Consider the following 23,589-nt stretch of genomic DNA (forward strand, 5'->3'; position numbering starts at 1 on the left):
ATGGTAGGTAAACAAACATTAGATATTAGGCTAGTTTTCTTCCACAGCACAAAGTGGAAAAAAACACAACAAGGTTTAAAGGGAGGTTATTGCTGAAGAGTATGGCAAGAATATTAACCCAACTGATACGATTATAATCAGACTTAGTCTGATAACTTTTTTTAGGGAAAGACTGTTTAGGAAAGGCCTTTCACAGTAACACGATTTTGCAAAAAGATTAACAGGAAATCTTAAGTTCATTAAAGGGGTCATATAATGATTATATAGGGTATTTGGTGCTGGTCCTTAAGGTCTCTGAATAGGGTGTGTAACTTTGGTTGGGCTGAAAATGGCATATTTGCTGTTCTATGAGCCCTAATGCAAGCCTGGTCAAAAGCCCCAGAACACAGGTTTTCTTCCTTTATGGTATGCTCATTAATATTTAGACGAGTTGCACGCTGATTGATTGGTTTACAATAAGCGAAGCTGCTGAGCAAAGACGCATCATAGCAACAAGCTCTCACTCACTGAAACATCAAAATTGTTGAGTAGGGTGACCAGATGTTCTCTTTTTTCCAGACATGTCCAACTTTTCAAACCTAAAAAAATGTTCGGGGGGAATTTCAAAATCATCCGAGATTTTGGTCAACTACAGTGCAGCTAGTAGTCAAAACACACCAGGCTTTCAAACCGAGCTGTTGGGGGCAGGGAGCCAGCTGGGGACGGAGCCACTGAACCTGATCCAGTGATGGTTTTCTGGATGCCGGCGGCCTGCGGGTAAGGCAGGCGGAGGGAAGTACAGTAAGGCAGGTGGCGGAAAGCATACCGTCACCGGGTTGGGATCAGTGCAGCCTTCGTGCAGCCTGGAACACTGCATTTACGCCTGGGTTCTGGCTAATTTTCAATAAAGAAACTGCCTGCTTTGTAATTCTTGTAGAAGTAACCCAACTGTAAGCTAAACAGCTAAACTGGTTTCTTACATCTACCTCTATTTATATTGTTGGGCCAGTGAATCAGTGGGCTGGTCTGTATGTCAATTTTGGGGCGTGACAAAAGTATAGGCCGGAACCAAATAAGGCAACATCCCCTAATTGACGTCAATTCGGTGCTTCGTTTGGATTCACCTGTTTTATGCTGGAAGTTTAGAATTGTGAGATTTGCAGAGAAAGGAGGTGACGATGGGGTTTGAACTTCTCTGTACGTCCATTTCACCCACTGAACTATCGTTATTCATCTATGACAATGTAAACTCGATTTTGCATTCTATGAACCCTTTAATATTATTCCACAAAATGGAATTAATTATCATAATTATTTAATTTGTAATCAATTTAGAAGCATGGAGCAAATCAAGTGGGAGCCAAATGGAAATATAGTGCTGTGATTTCAAAGGATTTTGTTACATTGTACTTTATTTCATCTAAAGCTTTCAGTCACAATCAAAGTCATATCTGCAGATTTTCTATCGTGGCAGCTTTAATAAAAAGTTATTAACTCTCACTTGCTATACCTATATACCCTGGATCAGGGGCAGAGAGGGTAACTGGGGTGTGAAATAGACTGCATTTAGCTGATGGACTCATGAAAGGACTCGGATGGCTGCTTGTCACTCACACAGCCAGAACCGCCTCTGCTCCATCTGAAGTCAAAATATGAATCTAAATAGCCTGGAAAAAGGCATTTCTCAACCAATAGATCCCTGAAGTGGCATCATCATCATCACAGGGAGTTATTGGAGGCGCAGCCTGCCTGCGCCGCCGAGGGTAGGAGGGGTTGTAGTGACGCTGTCATCCAATGGGCACCGGCTTCCTCTGGACCGAGCGCAGCATCTCTGTCTCAGCGGCACTTTTGCGCCAGACAAGTAGGGACGTTCTCCTGCTCAGCAGCGGAAAAGGGAAAAAAAAAACAAAACAAAACACGGGAATCCAGGAATTACTGAGGCGTTTATTGACGGGAAGAGATCACTCCCTTTTCCCAGTGATAATTTTTTTCCTCTCTAAGATCTTGGGTTTTTGTTTGCAAAGATGATCGCTGGCTGCGTCCTGTTGGCGTGCACCTTACTTGTTGGCGCATCCTCGGTAAGATGAGTTGATCTCTTTTTGTCTGCTCCGCTGACAGTGAGAAGGAAGTGCTGCACTGCTGTAAAGCCTACTGGAGCTTTGCAGCGCGCTGCAGGAGCGCTCGGAAGTGGCCACGAACGGCTCACTTTGTCCCGTATAGTGCTGCGCCTGCACATGATGGCTGTAGTGGAACCATGCATTAATATGGTTGAAAATTTATTCTTCTTAGCTTTTGTTTATGTTTTTCCGATTTATCCCTTTGGATAGAGTAGATAGGTTTCTAAAAAGTCAGTAAGTAGTGTCAGCGTTAGCCACCCTGGATAAACTGCAGCATTATTGCGGTGGGCAGCGCATTCTGGAGAGGCTGATCCATCTGCTGCTTGAAATGAACTTGGTTCACACGCTGCCATAATTTGGAGTGCATCTCAGTTAGCGGCCAGTCTCTAATGAGGAAGAATAATCCAAGGAGTGTGATGGGGATATATATTATTTTATTTCAAACGGAGGAGGTTCTTGTATAGAAAGCACTCCCAGGGCTTAGTGATGCTCATGTGCAGTCAGTGGGAATGTAATAGTATAGATCCTATACAAATCAAGGAATCAGGTGCATGCTGCGGTTACAGATGCTCTGTCTTGCTTGCATCCTGCGATCCTTCAGCTGTAATGCACATTTAGCCTTTTCTCTTGTTGATGCGCACTTTATGAAGCAGTTCATGTAACTTATGCCCCCAGTCTTTTCAAAGATAGCAGCTTGGTCCTAGGATAATGATTATTACTCAGGATCAATTCAATTCAATTCAGTTTATTTATATAGCGCCAAATTCACAACACATGTCATCTCAAGGCACTTTACAGTTCAACCAGATCATACAGTCAAATTGATACAAAGTTTTCTATCTAAGGAAAACCAGTTGATTGCATTGACTCATTGACTCAAATACAATCCCCCACACTAAGCATGCTTGTAGCGACAGTGGAGAGGAAAAACTCCCTTTTAACAGGAAGAAACCTCCAGCAGAACCAGGCTCAGTGTGAGCGGCCATCTGCCGAGGCCGACTGGGGTTCAAGGAGACAGAAGCAGAGATACAAAAAGCAGCTGTAAAAGGCGACCCCGTCCAGGAAACACACAGCCAGGCAGACGAGCTCCAAGGCAGCTCCCATGCCAGAGGACGAAGAGAGCACATCCACTCAGTCACGGTCAGAGAAACAGGACCACACTGGAAAACAGGCCGATCTCCAACATCTATTAACAAGGGTGTTGATAGAAGCAGCACAGCTGATGTTTTTTTCCAGGATGACGTCACAGCCAAACAGGAACAGACGAGGCAAAGCTACTCTGAGGAAAAGCAGAGAGAGCAGAAGGTTAGAGATTGAACTAACAGATTCTGCAGAATAGGAGAACAGAGAGAGAATGAAGCAGAATGATGAAATGGGGGTCCCTATGTCCTCCAAAAGTCTAAGCCTATAGCAGCTCACCACCTGTTCATTTTTCTTCACAGTTTGAGTGCACCTAGTCAGGTTTCCCACTTATATAGTCTACATACCTAATATTGATATTTTGTTTTAGCCTAAGATCATTACATTGAGCTGTAACAGTTTTAATGTGGCTCACCTCACAGGGTAGCATAGCCTTTGGGGTGGCTATGGTGTAGTGGGAAAAAAAGTATTCAACTATTCACCCTAGTTAAATAAAAGGAGATCGATGGATTTCACTCAGTCGGCATTTTATTTTATAATATTTTTGAAAAGAGAGAACAGTTTATCATACAGCCATTATGGCCCAGTATTCAGCCCTGTTCTGCCTGAGCAGCGTTCGTTCCCCATTACTTACAAATTACAGACACTTTGGTTAACAGTAACATGTTATGAATAAATCTGGCTTGTTATGGGAAGAAGCTATGTCTGGTCTACAAATATCATCCTGCAGAGAAATGACTAGAAATAAAAAAAATTAGAACTAACTTTTATAGTGACTAAATAGGATAAATTAATATATGAATATAGAGAAATCTAAATTTCCAACAATGGGTTCTGTTTTGGTTTAAATGTATTTATTAGTTGTTGCTCAAACAAACATTTTTATTTTTTATTTGAATGTCCTCTTTAAGTTGCGATCAGGCAGTCGCCAAAATAAAAGCTATAAGATTCATGTCATACATGGATATGAGTGGGTGCGGCCAGTAGTGCAAAGGGAGAGTGTCATAAAAAGACAAAACAATAAATTGTCAATAAAAAAAACAGGGAATTGGTTGATTCAAAAGCAACACACTCAATTTGAATAAAGATTTCATTGTTTCCAGAGTAACTATATGCATATTTTTGCAAAGAATTAAACATGTTGAAATTGTTTTCATTGAAACAGAATAAGCAATTGTTTCCTCTGCCTCTAAAATATTAATTATGGGAATGTTAAGTTTCTGTGATCTTAAATCTGAAAAAGTTTGCAGAATAAATTTGTAGAATATTATTATCTATGGTTTTTTCTGCTAAAGTTGTAATTGTAAATTTGTATCTTTGCTGTTCTGCTCCATATACTTTAACACAGTCACAGCTGATGATAAATTAGTTAGGTTTTCTACTGGTATCTTTCAGACAAGCAGCTCAAGGGTGTTATTCTAGCAGTAATGAGTGGTTCTTTTTTAGTTTGCACATCATAAATGGTGTGTACTAACTGTCTTTCCACCAGCTGGGTGACAATGCATAACACTGGACAGCTTCATGCTGCATAAAGGTACTCTAGTATGTCATCAAATTATATATTTTTAGGAATAATGAAATGTAAAACATTTAAAAACATGGTCATATATTTCCATAGTTGGGTTTTTTAATGCTTGTCAGCTCTTCTCTCAAATTCCTGATTCTAAAGAAGATATATCAGGCATCTAAGACTCCCTTTGTTGTATGGGCCAGCAAATATATAGAGTTGGCCATTGTTTGACCATAACCTCTCCTGACAGTGCTGGAGTCTAAAGCGGACCATAAAATAAGTTAAAAAGGAACTAAGATTCAGTGATAGTCTGAAAGAGCTGTGAGATCAGCTTATAAGCCTAAATTAGTCCACCTTTTTTTCCTTTACCCCAGGGGAGTAGGGCGGGCCAGCCCTTGAAACCTTCCTGTAGACCCGGCTTCTCTCAGAACTTCTACACGGTGATTGTCCCCAGAGATGTACTGCACGGACAGAGCATCCTCAAAGGTAAGTCTGCTGCTGCAGGCTATCATTTATTGACTGATGATTTTCTTTCTTCTCATCTCTGTGCTTATGTGTCACATCCTGTGTGTCTATGTTTGCCTACTTTGTGTGGGTGTGTGTGTACTCCTCCTTTGAGATCAGAGTAAGAGCCAATTTTCCTATTTCACCATCAAACTGAGGACCGTTTGTACCAATGTCAGGACATGTTGCTGGTTCTCTCTTCTTTTAGTTTTTGCTAAGGTTTAGGTTTAGGATTGGTTTGAATTGAGTTTTTGCTGATGGTTAGGTTTAGGGGTATTGCTTAGAGTTAGGGCATAGAAATGAATGGAAGTCAATAGGACTCAACATAAAGTACTCATTTTATATAGCATGACGAGAATGTGTGTGTGTGTGTGTAACGGGGGTGGGAGGGGCATATTATATGGTGTTGGAGTCTTCATCACTTCTAAAAGGTCAGAATGTAATTTAGTTGTTGCAGTGCAACATGGACGCAGAAGAATTTGGATGTGACTTTTTCTTTTTCCTGGAAAAATCTGGGGGGGTGAAGTCACAGCAGGTAGCTTGATGCATTCTGTTCAAATTACGTTCCAGGTCTTACTGATGAATGAACAATGAAATGACTCCCCCTGTAATAACAGATGAGAAATTACTTTTTTTTTTGATTGACTTAGCAGTGAGCTCTTGGAGCAAACAAATGTAAACAACCCATCTTCTCTCTTCTTCCTTTTCCCCAACTTTTATTTTATTTTCCCTGTTTGTTACAGCTCCTTTAATCGTTTCATTATATTCTCTTTAAGAGAATCCAATTCCTTTTTTCATCCGCTCTATTTCTCCCCAGCTTAGGCAGTGTGCTGCACCTACTGCGAGGTTAATCTGCAGCCATGTGAAAATTATGCTGCAGCTTTTTCAGCATGTCTCATTTGTTTTCTGGTGAATCATAGCCATAATGGAAATGAATCCCCAACCCCCCCTCCAGCCACATTCCAGTGTCCCACATTTGCATAATTGACTGACAAAGAACACCTTGAACACTCTCTGATTGTGCTTGTATAACAGAGCAGATTATATTTTCCATCTTCAAAGTTCTAAAAACTATGAGAAATTATATATATATATATATATATATATATATATATATATATCATATTAGCTTTTGTCTCACAAGATTTAGATTATCAGTTTTAAATTTGTTTGGCACTACTTTATTTAAAAGTTAGCTCACATGAAGCTAGGTTAAAATAGAGTGGGAAGAAATGTGGTCAAGGTTAACGGGATGGGAATTTAACTTGTGGCAGCTGCATTTAGGACTAGGCCTCCCTTCATTGGTTGCGCTCTTTAGCACCACACCACCGCTGCACCTGATAATTATGTTTATAAAAAGGAAAAAGCTATCCCAACCAACCTGCTTATATGTAAAGTATTTATTCCCCTCCAGTGGCGTAGCCATAAAAGTTTCATAGCCAGACAGAGACCAGTATAAGTTGCCTATCCCGTGGCACCTATTTGCTCCAGTGTTGCCTCCTGCAATGTGTTTATTATGCTCAGTTTGTGCTGAGAATACCCTGGTTTATATCAACTACAGAACGACTAATGAAACCAATTATTTTGAAATCAGTCTAACCGATCCCCAATATGTCCTACCGATATTTGTTGGCTGCTTCCTGTAATCAATATTGCTTTCTCTTCCTCCATTGACGTGATAAGAGCAAAATGAAAACATATTTTATATAAATCTAAAGTTAAACAAAAAAGAAACATCTATTTGCAAATAAATAAAAAAGTAAAGAAATAAAATATTAACCGTCGAACAATAGATAGCAAAATGGAGGAAAGTTTCAATGATGTTAAGGCATGGTTGCTGAAACCGCTATGAAAAGTCCAAGCATGCACAAATCGGCTGATAATGATACAAGAAGAAAAATCAAGTATTGGCCAAAGAAAATTAAACCGGCTGATGTATCGCTCTAGTATGAACACTGAAGTTACTTATATATTTCTCTTGATGTGGCAGCATATGTTTGCTAGAAAAGCAGTCTCTTAGTGAAGTAAGATTTATGACTCTGTCAAAATTGTTTTTCTCACTTTATATAATAACAATGCAGAAAAGAAAAAGGCATAAAAAGTTTTTCAAAAGTTGGGGTTTTTGGTGGGTATTAAACTTTTTGCTGTAAATTCAGCTACAAAGTATAAACAAGGTATTTTATAAAGTATAAAGTATTTTAATCATTTTAAACCGTTTTTATTATTACACCTTTCTGTACTAACAAAGCTAAGTAAAGAGTACTATCTAACATATTTTTACCTCAGTAACTGTAAAAAAATAAATTCATCCACTTAAATACGCAAGCAAGAGTACAAAGCATAAAAAGGTTACTCAACTACTAACTAATGATAACATTCAATTTGATACATAAAAAATATATATAGTATTAAAGATATTTTAATTCTGGTGTTTTAAAGAATAAAAAAAAAAAAAAAAAACTTATAGTATAAGTATAGTCTAAGGATGTTTCACTTTAAAGAAAATTAGGGTGCGTTTCTTAGGTTATTTTAAAATAGGTTCTTTATTGAGTAAAGTTAGTCATAATTGGTGGAGTGAAAAGAAATTTTACTCTGGAGTAACACTACTTCCTTATATTTTTATTCAAGAATAACTAAAAGTAAGATTCAGTAAAACTGTTGAAAAAAGTCAACAGATTGACAAAGACTCCTGGATAGGTGTCAGAATATCTGAGTGAAACTCTAATTAAGTAGTGTCTCTCGTTTTCATTAGTGATTTAAAAAGCAATTTTAAAATAAAACTTTGGCAAATATTTTTAAAAAGATTTCCACACTATTGCTCTAAAGAATTTTGGCCCAGTTGTCTGTGAAGGACAATTTTTTTCATATTATATTTCTTTTTATTTAAACACATACAGTTTGATTTTTAACAGGATAGACACTTCAAAAAGTTTATGATATAATTTAAAATGTCTTTTGTCACCTTTGACACGGCCTAAGATAGTGCAGCCTGGCTTTTTGTTATTGCAGAGAGTGTTTTTCCCATTATTTGATGCAACAATATTTTTAAGCTGTTTTATTTGTTTGCATTCAGGTTATCTTTTTTAATACTCTTTCTGTTTCAAGTGTTAGAAAAAAGCAAATCATAAGGAATTGGCTAGAAGGAAATACTTGGTAATTGCACAGACTGAGAAAGGGAGTGGCTTGTTCAGAATATTTAGGGTGTTCACTTTGACAAAAGACTGACGGAAGCTAGGATTTGATTTTCCGAATTGAGTCAGTATTTAGGATGTTACATATTCCCTTTGTTTTACTTCTGCATTATAACAAACTGTTACTCATAGTGGTGGATAGAGACTCAATAGAAGAGTAGAATGAGGTAAACTCTCCCCTGACACTATGGACAAATATTTGTCTGTTGTTTGTGAAATGCTTTTCGCTAGAGGGAAATGGCATTTTTATTGTAACAGCTGTTTGAGGATTTTCCGGCTGCAAGCGTAACAATTGAATTATTCTGGAGGTTATTTTGTTGTTTAAGAAGCTGACAAGGACAGTGCAGCTGGTCACTGGGGAGCTGCGTTGCCTGAAGCGCCACGCAGCTCAAGGTTTTTCAGCCGCGTTTTGTAATGGGCTCGGGTGTCTGTGCTGATCCGAACAGAGTTAAGAAAAATGTGATGAATCCAGACCGATAACGTTTTGCTCCCTTCTGCGGCCATGTGTAAAGTGTGTCACGGGGATGCGACATGTCCCAGCGTACCTATTAGCTGCTAATGCCTCTGTTTGAAAAACTGTCACAGCAGAGCTGAGCTGCATCAATTTGATTCACCTTATGTGCTCGATCAGTGCAGCTTTGATCCAATATTACCTTGGCTTCCAGTTTCTCTGAATCTCTGGCTGCTCTTTGTGAAAATCAATCTGAGATCTGTGCTGTCCTCCCATACCTGCTATTCAAAAAGATATAGGATCCAGCAGCTTAAGCCCTCTTGCTAGTGATTAATGTGCAGCAGCTCGGCTTATTAAAGGTTTCTTTTCTGTGTAGTGGGACACAAAGGATGTGGGGGTGTGTGATGCTACAGTATGAAAACCTAAAACTCTAACCTTCAGGGAGGATAATAGACCGGGCCTATAGGGTAGGGATACTCTTAGGCTGTTATGAGAGCAGACATAGTTACCAGTAGGTTAGTAGAAATAAAGTTGAAAAGTATTTCTGTTTCAAAACCACAAAGAGAAACGGCCAATCCGAATTTCAGAAATGGTCTTACAAAAACTTAGTTTGAGCTTTGCAGATGACTAATGATTACAGAAGCTGTGGAAACATCTGATGTAGATTTATTTTAGTTTGCATTTACTACAAATATTTTGATTTTAGAAAAGGAGATTGAATTTATGGACTATTAAACCTAAAAGTTTAAACTCAGTTACATTTTTCATCCTATTTTCATGCTCTTTATAATGTTACAAGTTATACAAACATGAAATATCTTGCCTTGATTGGTCAGTAATTGGATGGAAATAGTCAATTCCTAATGTTTTTTATAAGGGGAGTTGTGATTTTTTTTTTTCTTTTTGTCAAATTTGAAAAAAATGCCCACCGATGCCTCAGTAGGAATTTGTGAAGTGCTGTTGACCAGGGAATTTTGTCTCCCTCAAGACATGAACATTTAAGTATGGGTTGAAAAGAGGGCAAAAAGCTGCAACCCAGCAGGTGCAGCAGTGTGAGGCAAGCCTCCTCTTCCAGTCACTGAGCAATCTGTCTGCTTTGACTCCTTTCACGCTGAGGTAGAGGGGCCAGTTCTGCTTCTGTTTGCTTGGAGCGTGGGTGGCTAAGAAGCGACCATGTAATATTTTTCTTGTGAAATTCATTAACACCAGTCGTAGTTAATTAAAGGTGTTAGAAATGTTGTCCTTGACGTGGCAGCAACATATGCCTCACTGTCACAGTGTGTGTCCACCTTATCAACCATCCTTTAGTAATATGGCCCATACCGTTGTCGGATCACACTTTCCATTACTGCTGGCAACTACTCAGGTATGTAGGTTTTTGATGTGTTACCTCCAATAACTCTGCCTCTATCAGTTTGCATTCATGTAATTTTAATTTACACTGTTGATGTTAAATGTTGGCAAATACCACCATCAGCATTGCATTTAGCCTCTCGCCAATAAGCCTGTCAAACACGTCTTCAGTTTTGCATTATATTGAACTAACACAGAACTAATACCATTTAAAAGCATTCATGTCATTTGAATGTACCACTTTGGCACATCAAAAACAGATTTGCATAATAGACATTGCTTTTGGGGCATATCTTTACATGTTTTGCACATCTTCTTTACTAAATAGATCAAGCTCTGCTAAGTTCCCACACTGGTTAGGTTGGGTTTTTGACTATATTCTTAGTAGAATATAGGTTGAAAGCCTCTATTCCTTCCACTTGTAGGTGCATTTGTTCTCAGTTTCATCTTAATCAAAAGAATATCTTCTTAGAACTGAGTGACATGCTAAAAAGAAAAAAAAGGCAATTTTATTTATATGTGTTGGGAAAGGGACTTTGCAGGAGAGGGACTATTTTTGACTAAAAGTGGGCACCCCCTTATCTAAACCATAGGTGTCAAACATTGTCTCACAGGTTAAGCTTGGCTTGCCTTGGACTGTTATTTGGCACACACGCTAATTCTAAATGTCTGCTAGAACTGGCCTGCAGGTTGACAGCACTGACACTACAAGCACCGAAGCCCCGCTGGTGTGTTGGCCTCTCAGACAGGACCCACTGTTTACATTCTGTAGAGATCTCAGGTAGTAGAACAAACGCCAGGTCTCTGGCTTCGACCAGCATTCTTAAAAGTGATTAAAAGGGCAGAGTTAATTTGGGGTCTGGATTTGGATGGTTAGTTTTTCATCGACATATATTATTGTTAATATTAGCTGCTGAAAAACAGGTAAAACAGAAAGATGTGAATGATTTTGAGAAATCTTTTGCCTTTCTATTTTACACAACCTTAAAGTACACATTTGTTATCTCCGAAGCTCTTTAGATGCTGTAGCATCCAGTGCAATTAGAAAAGGCCAGAACTGGTGGTTGAAAGGTTTATTTGAGCCATCCGTGCCTCCAACCAACGTAAGAGCTACAAAAATAAACAATTTACAATTTAATACACCATGCTTAGCTCATTACATTGGTAACTTTTCTGTATTAAACATTTTCTAATTAACACAAACCTTGTTCCTCAATTGACTGATGCTTTACACTTTACAATTATATGACTTTCCGTGGTCCTTTCATTAGTTTCTCTTCCAACGTTTTCTTGCTAACTTCCGGTTTTACGGACCGTTGTGTGTTAAGCTAACTTCCGGTTTTACGGACCCCTTTCAAAATAAAAGCATAGTCCTCTAATGTAATCGTCAAAAAAAAAAAAAACATTTTTTTTTTTTTTTTTAACCATACTCTTCTACCGTTACAGATGCTTTTCTGATGGATACCTTACTTAATTTTTTTGTTTGTTAATAACTGACCTTATATAGGCAAAACTGCTGAGTTGCTGTACTTTCCATTTTCCTGTATAATCTGTATATAGTTTACATATTTATTTATTTTATTGCCTCTTACAGTTACTCTCTGCCTTTCTATTTCACGCGAGCTTTAAATATTTAAATTCTATATAGCATTTCTGAGTAGATGCAAACTAAATTTCGTTGCTTTGTACTTGTGACAGTGTAATCACAACAAAGTTGAATTGTATTCTATTGTTTTCTATTCTGCTTTCTAATTGCAGAATAAACAGCGTTGTGACATATTTAGAGTCTAAACGTCTAAACAACTGTACGCCTGATCTATCCAATGTGTTTTAATTGATTTAATTAATGTTAATCCGATTGATGAAGGCAAATATACAAAATAAAAATTACTTTTAACAATGTTTTTTGTAACTCTTTAAAATTATGCACTACTGTATGAATGTGCTTTTGTGTATCTGTTGTCATTACTTTTCCAGCACATTGATACAGAGAGAGTATTTTACTTAAGCCAACAGTTACTGGTTTGCCAAAATTTCTAAGGGAGCAGCTAGAAGACTATCTCTGGCAAGAAAAAAACAAAACAATCTCAGCATGAAAAGGAATAATTACAGGCGGAACGATGAAAACCCTTTTACAAAAACAAAATCCATTTTCCTCGTTCTTTTTGACTGAGTGCCTGTGTCCAAAAGATTTAGTCCTGATGGGAGTGGCCTCTTGCAGCTTGACAGTACCCGTTCCTCTACATGTGAGGCTTCACTGGAGGGTTTAATGAGGAAGAAAATGATGTGAGTTGCATACAGCAGTTCTTACCAGCTTTCATCTCTGCTGAACACTGGAGAGTTTTTAGGCCGATTTGTTTGAGCACCATTTCCACCACCATCATCATAAATCTCCTGTTGTTTAGCCCTATAAGGTTTCATTTTTTTCAGCAAGAGTGCAGCTGTTCAGTTGCCAGGTGGTGGTCCAACACCTTACTGACACAATATTTTATCTCCTGAAAGAGATCAGGGGAAAGCCTTTAAGCTGCCCACCACTGGGTCACCATGACCTTCAATTTTATTTCTGCAGGTTTTTGTGTCTTGTGTAAGAGCAAAGTTTTTTCAGCCGTTTAAGGATCTTGTAATCTCCTTTTGCTTGTTCCTCTTCTGTATGGCTGGTCAGGCATTATCCAACAAATGCTCCAGTACTAAGTAAACCTAAGGGCCAGGCTCCCCTCACTGACTAAGGTGTCAGCATAAGTAATTTAGATTCATGTCACACACAATATGCTTCAAAATTCTCATGCCTTTATTAGCTTTTTCTGTTCAGTTTTAGAATAGTAAGATCAAATGACTGCTAAAATTCAGAAAGGTTATGTAAAAAGCGGAATGCAGTGTTCTTTGTGGTTATATTTCGTGGCTTTATACCTTTAAAAAGACTGCTTTGATAAAGTGGAGAACCCTTGTTTATCTAATTCACAAATATCTGCCCACAGCAGACTAAATTGATCATCGCATGCTTCCATTTTGATATTTGTCTTGGAGGCAGGTAAGGAATAAGGGTCAGCGCTGTGATACATGGTCAAGCAAACAGCCGAGCATTAAGTTGCAATCTATTGTGATTCCTGGTGTAGCTAGATAAGCCAGGAAAAGAGGAATTCCAGCAGCTGCACATCACTGTGCAAACCATCAACTCTCTTCAGCAGCCCAAACAGACACCTAAGAACACACAGCGGGTGACGTGGCCTCAGTGTGCAAGAAATTGATTTGCTGCTCATTCAGATAGCCTCTCTTTAAGTTGCTGTCAACACATATTTGAGAAGACAACAGTGATTAGCATCACCCTTTGCCCTTCGCCAGTCCTGGGAGACAGCATAAGTGAGGGGTCTGTGTGGTTTAGGTGTCTGCCAGAATGTGTATTTGTTATTGCTTCACTAAAAGTTTTGAACCAAAATGAGTATGAATAAGGATAACCTGATACAGAATTTTTAGTCATCTTCACAGCAGATATTTTTCTATGTAGAAATCTATACTTTCTGATCTTCAGGAGGTGTGCATGTCTTGTAACAGGTGCAAACGTGTTTGTGAGGCAGATCTTCAAAGAAGTTATTTGTGCTTACAGTTCCAAAGATAGTATGTGCAAACCTTTGTATGCATATGTGCCTTCATCAATATTCAGATCATATTCTAATGACAAAACTCAGCAAATTCCTTGGTTGTCAATATGCAAATGTAAATATTTAACACATGCAAAGCAATTTAACAAATCTTAAACTCAAACGCAGCTGCAGTACTTAAAGTTGCGCAAACATATATGTGGTCATTGTTGGCATAAAGGAGGCATTGGTACATAGCAGACAATACAGAGAAATTCTGTGTGCATGCAAATATATTTTAAACATAAAAAAATTACAATTGTTGAGCAATATTAAAGGAAAGAAAAATAACTAGCACAAATTGAAGCAACGGAAAAACAAAGAAAATGACTGCACTTTATTATACTATAGCTTATTTATAAAAGAACAGAATTTCAAAAGAACTTTCAAAGGGGGCGGGTTAAAGTGTGCATTTAGTATCATTCTCTCTGTGATGTAATACATATAAATAACAGAATTACATTCAGGTTTACTGACATAAAGACTTGAAATTAGTTTTTTAACAACAATACTGGTTGGCATTATTAACATTGCATATTGCATTTTCAGAAATGTCTAGACTAGAAAAAGTTTGTTTTGACTGAGTATTTATACTTTTCGAGAAGCTCATCTGCTGAACTTATGGAAAGTCTAATTCACTGCAGCTCATGTCACACCTGGAAAAAAAATAAATAAGACAGCAGCACAATGGCAGAGGAGGGATTTTTCAGACTGATGAGGAGAGGAGAGTGAGAGCAAAATGCTTTATTATTTAAAAGACATATAAATCTTAAAAATTATCATACTTTTTTCACATTTTTTTTCACTGACTCTGTCAGCCGATCCTCAACTTATCTATTCCATAGAACATCACTTTATGTATATCCACAATTAAAGTAAAGGTGGGAATTTCCTACCCTGAAATTAAAAAAATAATAAGCTCAGCTTTTTCTACATAAAAATGCACATCCAGATCCTAACAAATCACACAGCTGTTATACCTGGGTGTGTAATAATAATAATAATAATAATAATAATAATAATAATAATAATAATCCTTCTTATTAGTATTATTTATTTTTGGATTATTATTATTATAATCATCATCATAACTAACATACATATAATTTATATGAGTAAATTGTTTTTGTGCTTTTAAGCTTTGTGATTAGTTAAAACATGACCTCAAGTAAAACAGGATTATGGTTTATAGATTGCTAGACCAATATTTGATCCAAGACGGATATCAGAATTGACTCACATAGCAGTACTGAATTGGGTTGGGCCCTATTTTTATAAGTAATCCAGAAATCCGAATCATTTTTTTTCTTCTTTCATCTCTGGGCTTTTAATTTAACAGCAGGTCTTTAGGTTCACCGAGAGAGGAAAATATGAACACGCTGAACTTTAATCTAAATGATTTATTTAAAAGGGGATCCTGCCTTCGCTTTATCACTTTACACTTTCAGCCTGGACTTCCTACCGTTTAATACCATCTCTAAGAGTTACATATACAAAATGACATGTAACATGACCCCAATTAGACTTCAGCAAGAAAATATGGCAAAGAGCCATATCTGCTTTGAAACAGGAGGCTTGGAGTTTGCTGCGCCACAGAGAACTTCTGACTCCTAACCTACTATCTGAAGTGACAGGGCTTTCATAAGTACGCCCAGACCCAAAAAACTGGGAGCGTGGGAAGGATTATGTTTTCAGGCATTTGATAAGCGGGATGCCATTTTCCTTCTGACTCATGAACGTCTCTCTTGTCCTCCAGAGAGTCTTTTCATCTCAGCAGCCAGGACCTGCAGTCTGTGGTGAGCTGATAGAATACAGGTACAGAAGATGAGCCACATCATTTCTCTTTATCGTGCCTGCCTTCTTACCAAGCCCAGCTACGCTCCTATATCCCTCAAACTCCTTAAAACATCACATACACGTTGAGCCAATTCCATCAAGAAAGCCGCCCAAGATATAGTACATTCCTCAGCACAATGCTTTTCATCCTGTTTTGTAGTCTTTCTCTCTCTGCAGGTAGTGAGTGTGAAAAAAAAGGTTTTGAAAGATGGGAAGCTGGCTGTCAGTGAAAATGTTATTTGTCAGCACTTCAATGTACAATTTTTTTACTGGTCATACTCTGATCTATGGTGGTGTCCTCTGAGTTTGCTGACTTTTGCTCTGGCCTAGCTTTTCCCCAAGAGAGGGAAATAAGCACAACTTAGAAGTTTAACAGGTAGAGCCACTGCTTCTGCTGTCTCCACTTTCTAAACAAATTTTCCTTTTGTTATTTTTCCTTTTTGTTACAATTTCTCAATTTAATATAACCATTGTTTACACTGATCTCATGCTTGATCTCAACAGTTTGGATTGTAGATTTCCCTTTTTCCCTGAATTTTTCTGAATGAATTCTGTTGTTGTGTGGTGTGTTGTACTTGCAGTGCTACTGTACAGCAAACATGGTAGGCCAAACTTGTTCTGTCCCTGATTTTTATTATGTGTGGGGCCTCTTTGTGATATAAAATCACTTGACAATTTAAAAATCTAAACCAGAATGAGAATGGTGATAAGCTTTGAGATCTGACATTAAGAGAATTTTATCATTTTAAATTACAGTATGTCTTATGTGTTTGCACTCTGCTGGGTCTGGTTTCTCATCAGATCTATAATTCCTGGTAAATCAGAGGTGAGTTAATTGCGCTATAACTACTGACCTTCCAACAGTGCTAACATTGTTATCATCAGACCTTTGATTGCAACTTCAAGAGCTTTTGGAGCATATCAAAGAGTTTATTAGAAGAGAAACAAGGAGAAATATGACTCTAAGGCGATAGTCAAAAACACATCCATTAGTAAAGGATTAACAGATAAGAAAGACAACTCTGCTGGATGAAGAACTAGACAAATTCATGTATTTAAAGAGGTGATAGAGGGGCAGCTTCATATGAAAATATTTACATGTATGGATGAAGGTTAAAATGGTGTTTTGCAGAAAGTCTGTCCTCGTTATAGTGTAACCCTCCTGGATCATTCCTTTTTTCTTATTTTTACATGCATCATTGAACATAGTGGAGATATGGAGATGTTCTAAAGGAATGGATTCCCCTTCTCACTACCAGTTAATGACCTTGTAATTCTGTGAATGCTATTTGCATTTATTATTGGAAACCTTTAGTAATTAACCACCCTCTCTCATAATCAATGTGTATTAGCAATTTGCATCTCTGAACACTTTAAACAAATTTTCAACGCTGATTAAGACCGTTTTGGCCTTTTTTTTAATGCAGAGCAGAAATGAACTATTTTCCCACCAGGAAACCTCTGTTTCACCTTTTAGCTGCGAGCGTAACCCAGCTCATTACACCGGTTTTCCTCCCCTCCTCTAAGGCTTGCAGGATTTACATGCATCTGAATACAAATCAGGTCTTTAGCTTTGAAGTGCTGGTTTTGCTGCTCAAATCATCTACTTGGGATGTCATTGTGCTTGTTTGTGTTGCATGACAATGCACTTTTAAATGGATTGTTAAATACATAACCATCACCTGAATTACAAGAAAAAGAAACAGTTTAAGTGAATTAATCCTGCTTGAATTCCCTGTGCTTGAATTGAATTGTCTTCAAAACAAGTAAGAAGTTTGAGCCTCTAGGACTGATCAGTATAAAGCTTTGGATGTCTTGACTTTTACATGCTGGATTATATTAAGCTTTGCTCTATGAGGAAAGGCTGTCCTCTGTCAATCCAAAATGTATACTCATAACAATGCAAAAACAGTAGCTGTCTCTTATGGTTTTTCTGAACATTCTAACTCTAGAGTATCCCAATTCTGTGTTTTTTAGGCTTTATTAAAGCTGAAGCAGATCTGACGATGCATTTGTTCCTAGTGAGGGGTGCCATTTATGTACAGACACCGATCTTTTAGACTGATCTTATGGACAAGAAAGGCATCAACAGTGGCTACAAATAACTGGTCATTTTTTTTATTTGTCTGTGCTGATCAGAAAAGCAGATTTAAAATAGTTTGCTGATTTTTAATCATCTTAAGCTTGTAAACTGCTAACCTGATTATTAAGGGTAAAGTTAGATACATTTTTATTATATGTTCCTAATCATTTCATCCACTGTTTACAACTCATAATTCCTGACAGGTGAGTAGTTTATTGACAATCAGCACGATGCTGCTAACATCTGCTCATATACAGGTGCTGGTCATAAAATTAGAATATCATGAAAAAGTAGATTGATTTCAGTAATTCCATTTAAAAAGTGAAACTTGTATATTATATTCATACATTACATACAAACTCATATATTTCAGATGTTTATTTTGTTTAATTTTGATGATTACAAATGACAACAAATGAAAATCTCAAATTCATCATATCAGAAAATTAGAATATTGTGAAAAGGTTCAAAATTGATGGCCCCTGGTGCCACACTCTAATCAGCTAATTAACTCAAACCACCTGCAAAAGCCTTTAAATGGTCTTTCAGTCTATTTCTATAGGCTACACAATCATGGGGAAGACTGCTGACTTGACAGTTGTCCAAAAGACGACCATCGACACCTTGCACAAGGAGGGCAAGACACAAAAGGTCATCGCTAAAGAGGCTGGCTGTTCACAGAGCTCAGTGTCCAAGCACATTAATAGAGAGGCGAAGGGAAGGAAAAGATGTGGTCGAAAAAAGTGTACAAGCAAGAGAGATAACCGCACCCTGGAGAGGATTGTGAAACAAAACCCATTCAAAAATGTGGGGGAGATTCACAAAGAGTGGACTGCAGCTGGAGTGAGTGCTTCAAGAACCACCACACACAGACGTATGAAAGACATGGGTTTCTGCTGTCGCATTCCTTGTGTCAAGCCACTCTTGAACCACAGACAGCGTCAGAAGCGTCTTGCCTGGGCTAAAGAGAAACAGGACTGGACTGCTGGTGAGTGGTCCAAAGTCATGTTCTCTGATGAAAGTAAATTTTGCATTTCCTTTGGAAATCAAGGTCCCAGAGTCTGGAGGAAAAGAAGAGAGGCACTTCATCCACGTTGCTTGAAGTCCAGTGTAAAGTTTCCACAGTCAGTGATGGTTTGGGGTGCCATGTCATCTGCTGGTGTTGGTCCATTGTGTTTTCTGAGGTCCAGGGTCAACGCAGCCACATACCAGGAAGTTTTAGAGCACTTCATGCTTCCTGCAGCTGACCAACTTTTTGGAGATGCAGATTTCATTTTCCAACAGGACTTGGCACCTGCACACAGTGCCAAAGCTACCAGTACCTGGTTGAAGGACCATGGTATCCCTGTTCTTAATTGGCCAGCAAACTCTCCTGACCTTAACCCCATAGAAAATCTATGGGGTATTGTGAAGAAGAAGATGCAATACACCAGACCCAACAATTCAGAAGAGCTAAAAGCCACTATTAGAGCAACCTGGGCTATCATAACACCTGAGCAGTGCCACAGACTGATCGACTCCATGCCACGCCGCATTGCTGCAGTAATACAGGCCAAAGGAGGCCCAACTAAATACTGAGTGCTGTACATGCTCATACTTTTCATGTTCAGACTTTTCAGTTGGCCAACATTTCTATAAATCCTTTGTTTTTATTGGTCTTCAGTAATATTCTAATTTTCTGATATGATGAATTTGAGATTTTCATTTGTTGTCATTTGTAATCATCAAAATTAAACAAAATAAACATCTGAAATATATGAGTTTGTATGTAATGTATGAATATAATATACAAGTTTCACTTTTTAAATGGAATTACTGAAATCAATCTACTTTTTCATGATATTCTAATTTTATGACCAGCACCTGTAGCCTTTAAAATACTATTTCAATCTGAAAAACTCACACAAAGAGAAAAGAAAATTAGAAGAAATTTATTGCTACAATAACTTGGTCTTATATGCTCAGACCTCTGCAGGAAACATAGCGCTGAATTTTGATAGATATGCATGAACAGGAGTAAAGAACAGGGCTGTCTCCCCCCAGGCCTGAATCCAGTCGTGCAGTGGAGATAGATGAAGTTGGTCAGTCTGTAGACTGTTGGTTAGCGAGACGGTTTGCTGAGCTTTATGGCGAGATCCAGTGGACTGCATGAGCTGATACTAGAGCTACACTCAGGGACCTGGAAGATGGAAGTCCAGTTTGGATAACACAGGTTGAGAGAACCTGTCCATGATGAGCAAGCATGAAGCGACAGGGGAGGAAAAACTCCCCATTGGGAAGAAACCTCTGGCAGAACCAGGCTCAACATGGCGGTCTTCCGCCGGACCGGCTAAAATGAAACCTGGAATGCAATAAAAGTCCAGGAGTAATGAAACTCTGATGAAGTTTTAGCTACAATGGTGGAGGAGGGTCTGGAGGCTGGTTGAAACGGGGTCACCTGAATGAAGTCACACAGCGCAACCACTGCCATTGCAATAAGTAGCAGACGAGTTGTGGATCGGAGGCCTTTTAAGATTAACTTTTGATGATGATTGGCTTTCGTGGAGGTGTGGTTCAAAGCTGATTGGTTGTGTTGTAGGTAGATCTAGGCGAGCAATCAGTTTCTTCAGTTGAACTTCAGCCTAGGCTCCATTTTAACTCCAAACATATCACTGCAGTTGTAAAACATAATAATCATATTGAATGGCTGTATGCTTTTTCTCCAGAAGATGAGGGTTTTACCATGTGGGCAGCTGGAAGTTTATTTAAGTTTATATATATTAATCTTTGGGGCAAAGGTTGGTCAGATTAAGACAGAGCTCAACAGGACAAAAAACCCAAATACACATGGCTTTTGAATCATACAGGCCAACTTAACAAAATGCTGCCAAAGGCCTCATCTAAAACCTGTTGAGCACAATTTGAAACCAATTCCAGTATTTTTTTTATATAATGAGGGTACAGATATCAAAATGAAATATGCAGCATCCTTTTTAATAAGTACAAACGGAAAGTGGTTCCTCCACAAACTTGTCACATTAAAACTCACATATAGACATTTGATCAAATATGAGTGGGGTGGATGTAAAAAGTTGTCAAACTGTCATTTAAATCAGTTTAAATGATTAAAAGTCCAAAACTAAGCAGCAAAATCTGCAAATGACAAATCCCATTAATTTGAACTCCAGTTTTCCTGCCAGTTCTCTTATGTATGTTTCGAAAGACCAATTATCTTTTAAATGTTTTCATTACATGCATACATATTTAAAACAACATTTTTGTTGCTGTTGCACTTAACTTAAGTCGGTGTGGGAATTCAAATCGTATTGCAGGAATACATCCCTGGAAATAACTGAATCAGATATAACAAACTATGTACAAGAGGCCCAGATCTACTAGATTAAAACACCATAAATTAGTCATCATATAAGAAAGCTATATTATTGTGTGGATTTTTCTTTTAACAAGTTCTGTTTTTGAGTGTTTGGATGCAGAAACAAAACTTCTAGTGTTCAGCACCCAACATTCTAGCTGCCATTTCATTCAGACTACCCCATTTAGTTAACCCCCCCCCCCCATCCCCTTTGCCTAAATTATCTGCTCAGATTGACATATTGCTCGTAACTTTGATGATGGATTACAGCAGGGCAGTTTGACCTTGTTCTGCCATTTGGCCTCACATGTTCTCCAGCACTCATTTTCTAACTGTAGTTGAGAAACATGGCCTACTCAAAGTGATTTGAGTTTGCCTCAACTCAACACATAGATCCTTCTAAGCTGCTGCTAAATTCATCTCCAGAGGGCTACTCTATGTTGTGCAGCGCAGCCGTTTCTTTATTTTTTTATTTTTAGGCTTTTGCTTTTCTATCGCCTTAATTAAAAGAGCGCACTGTCAAGACGCCTTTGTTCTGCAAACTCTAATATCAAAAAGGTCCCTCACCAGAGAGGGGCCCGCACTCCGCTTTGTCCTCGGGATTAATTCTGCTGTGAATCTATATTTGATCAGAGCGCCTGCACACTCTTGTTTTCCTCCATATTTTTTATTTATTTTTCTTTAATGTGGAATCACTGACACAGTTATTTATTCAGAAATAAACCGAGAATATGTATGTGCATGTGATTGCAGGCAGGCGCTCTACCCAGAGGGTGATTATCTTAAACGGAGAAATTAAAGGATTACAAAGCAGCCCGGTAATCCAGCTGTCAATCTCACGGCTCATTAGTACACAGAGGAGAGGGATGAGAGAGATACTAAGACATTCAGAACACAGGAAAAGAGAGGTGATGATGTCTGAAGTGACGGTGTGAATAGCATGGCTGTTAGTGTTGAACATGTAAACAGACAGAAAGAGAACTTTCTGTTTGCTTTCATTAATTAGCAGTTTTAGACATGAAGAAAGTGACAGATGATAAAGAAATGCAGTTTATCTTATTCAGGGAAAGAGCAAATAAGTATTTCAAAAGAAACTTTGCAACTTGTGTAATGATTATGAGCACTGTAGCTGCCTGACAGTTCTGATGATTTCCCTTTAATTCTGCCATTTGCACCTCTTATTTTTGCTTGGCTCCCCTCTCTAGCTAGAAAAGGTGATATCACACCACTGACTTCGTCGGCGGTTCACAAAATATTCTATGATTACAATTCATTGCAAATGCATGCTTTGTCTGAAACACATTGATGCCATGTGCATTGTTCTATTAGCACTATATCAATTACATGTCATTAGGGAGGGAGTAAAGTACCAAGTTGGGAAAGAAGTACAGTTTTGCAGCTGCTCAAACTTTTTTCACATCAGATTTTTCCTTACAATAGGGACTGAGGTTTTTATCAGCAATATGATACTCTCTTTCCCCACCTGTTTGTGCTTGATCAGCTGACTGAAAGGAAGCTCCTGTGCCGTTCTCTCTTGTACAAGAAAGGAAAAATATTTCAGACATAAAATACACAAGGAGTCCAATGTAGAAGAAAAACACATAATTCCAGTTTTAAATGAAAGTTGGGAGGCTCTAATCTATTAGCCCGTTTTTTTTTTTTTTTTTTTTTTATCGAAGTCATCAGAAACCATATCCTCCATGTTTTTGATCCATTTCTGCTCCACCACATCTAATCAAAAGGATTACATGTCCTCCTCTCAGGCAGATGTGCGGTCACAGGGAAACACCTAGAACTTGCCAGACAGTTGGCCCTAAGGACCAGAATCAGAGCCGTGTGTTAGATGTTTGACTACACATTGGCTGCCTGAGCAGATAGAAGTAACTAGATGGGATACATTAATCAATCTGCTAGAGATCACAATTGGCCAGTTTTACCTTGAGTTGGTTCTCAGGATCAGCTGAAATACAAAAAACAGAATTCTCTTACATGCACACTAACACATTTTTTTTAGTTTAATAAAGAACAATAAAAAAAAAATCAAGCATATTGAATTTTTTTCAATATCATGTTATCTCATATTGAGATAACATGAAAAAAAATCTGTACTGACCAGAAATCCAGCCCCTAGTACTAAATAGCAGACCTGTAACATAATAACAATGTTAGTATCTGCATTCGTTTTTTCATCAGAAAAGTAAAGTAGCCAATTACCTTACACATACTGGTAATGGCATCACGTTACTTGCATTTTAAGTAGCGTGTTATTTCAACTCAACGTGAGTTTTCAAAAACGCACTCTTTGCTACAGGGAGATATTTATTGCAGAGACGAGCAAGGAGCTGAGCCTTGCATACGTGACGCCGATTGGCAGAGGTGTTGTAATGTTTGCTTTTGAACACAGACTGGAAGGAGAAGCAATGGCGCAATGACAGCGT

General features: G+C 38.1%; 1 protein-coding gene across 2 annotated transcripts in view; it reads left to right on the forward strand.

The window, feature by feature from the left end:
* Positions 1-1,805: 1,805 nt before the first annotated feature.
* The window catches only part of cdh4 (cadherin 4, type 1, R-cadherin (retinal)), a 366,212-nt gene continuing 344,428 nt past the window's right edge, over positions 1,806-23,589 (forward strand). For both annotated transcript variants that reach the window (XM_038295142.1, XM_038295152.1), the window contains exons 1-2: positions 1,806-2,057; positions 5,121-5,232. In XM_038295142.1, the coding sequence (XP_038151070.1) occupies positions 2,004-2,057; positions 5,121-5,232 (166 nt within the window). In that variant the 5' untranslated portion in view covers positions 1,806-2,003. The remainder of the gene's footprint in view (positions 2,058-5,120; positions 5,233-23,589) is intronic.

The sequence above is a fragment of the Cyprinodon tularosa genome, unplaced genomic scaffold (genome assembly GCF_016077235.1).
Source record: "Cyprinodon tularosa strain WSP-4 unplaced genomic scaffold, ASM1607723v1 ctg11, whole genome shotgun sequence".
Classification (NCBI taxonomy): Eukaryota; Metazoa; Chordata; class Actinopteri; order Cyprinodontiformes; family Cyprinodontidae; genus Cyprinodon; species Cyprinodon tularosa.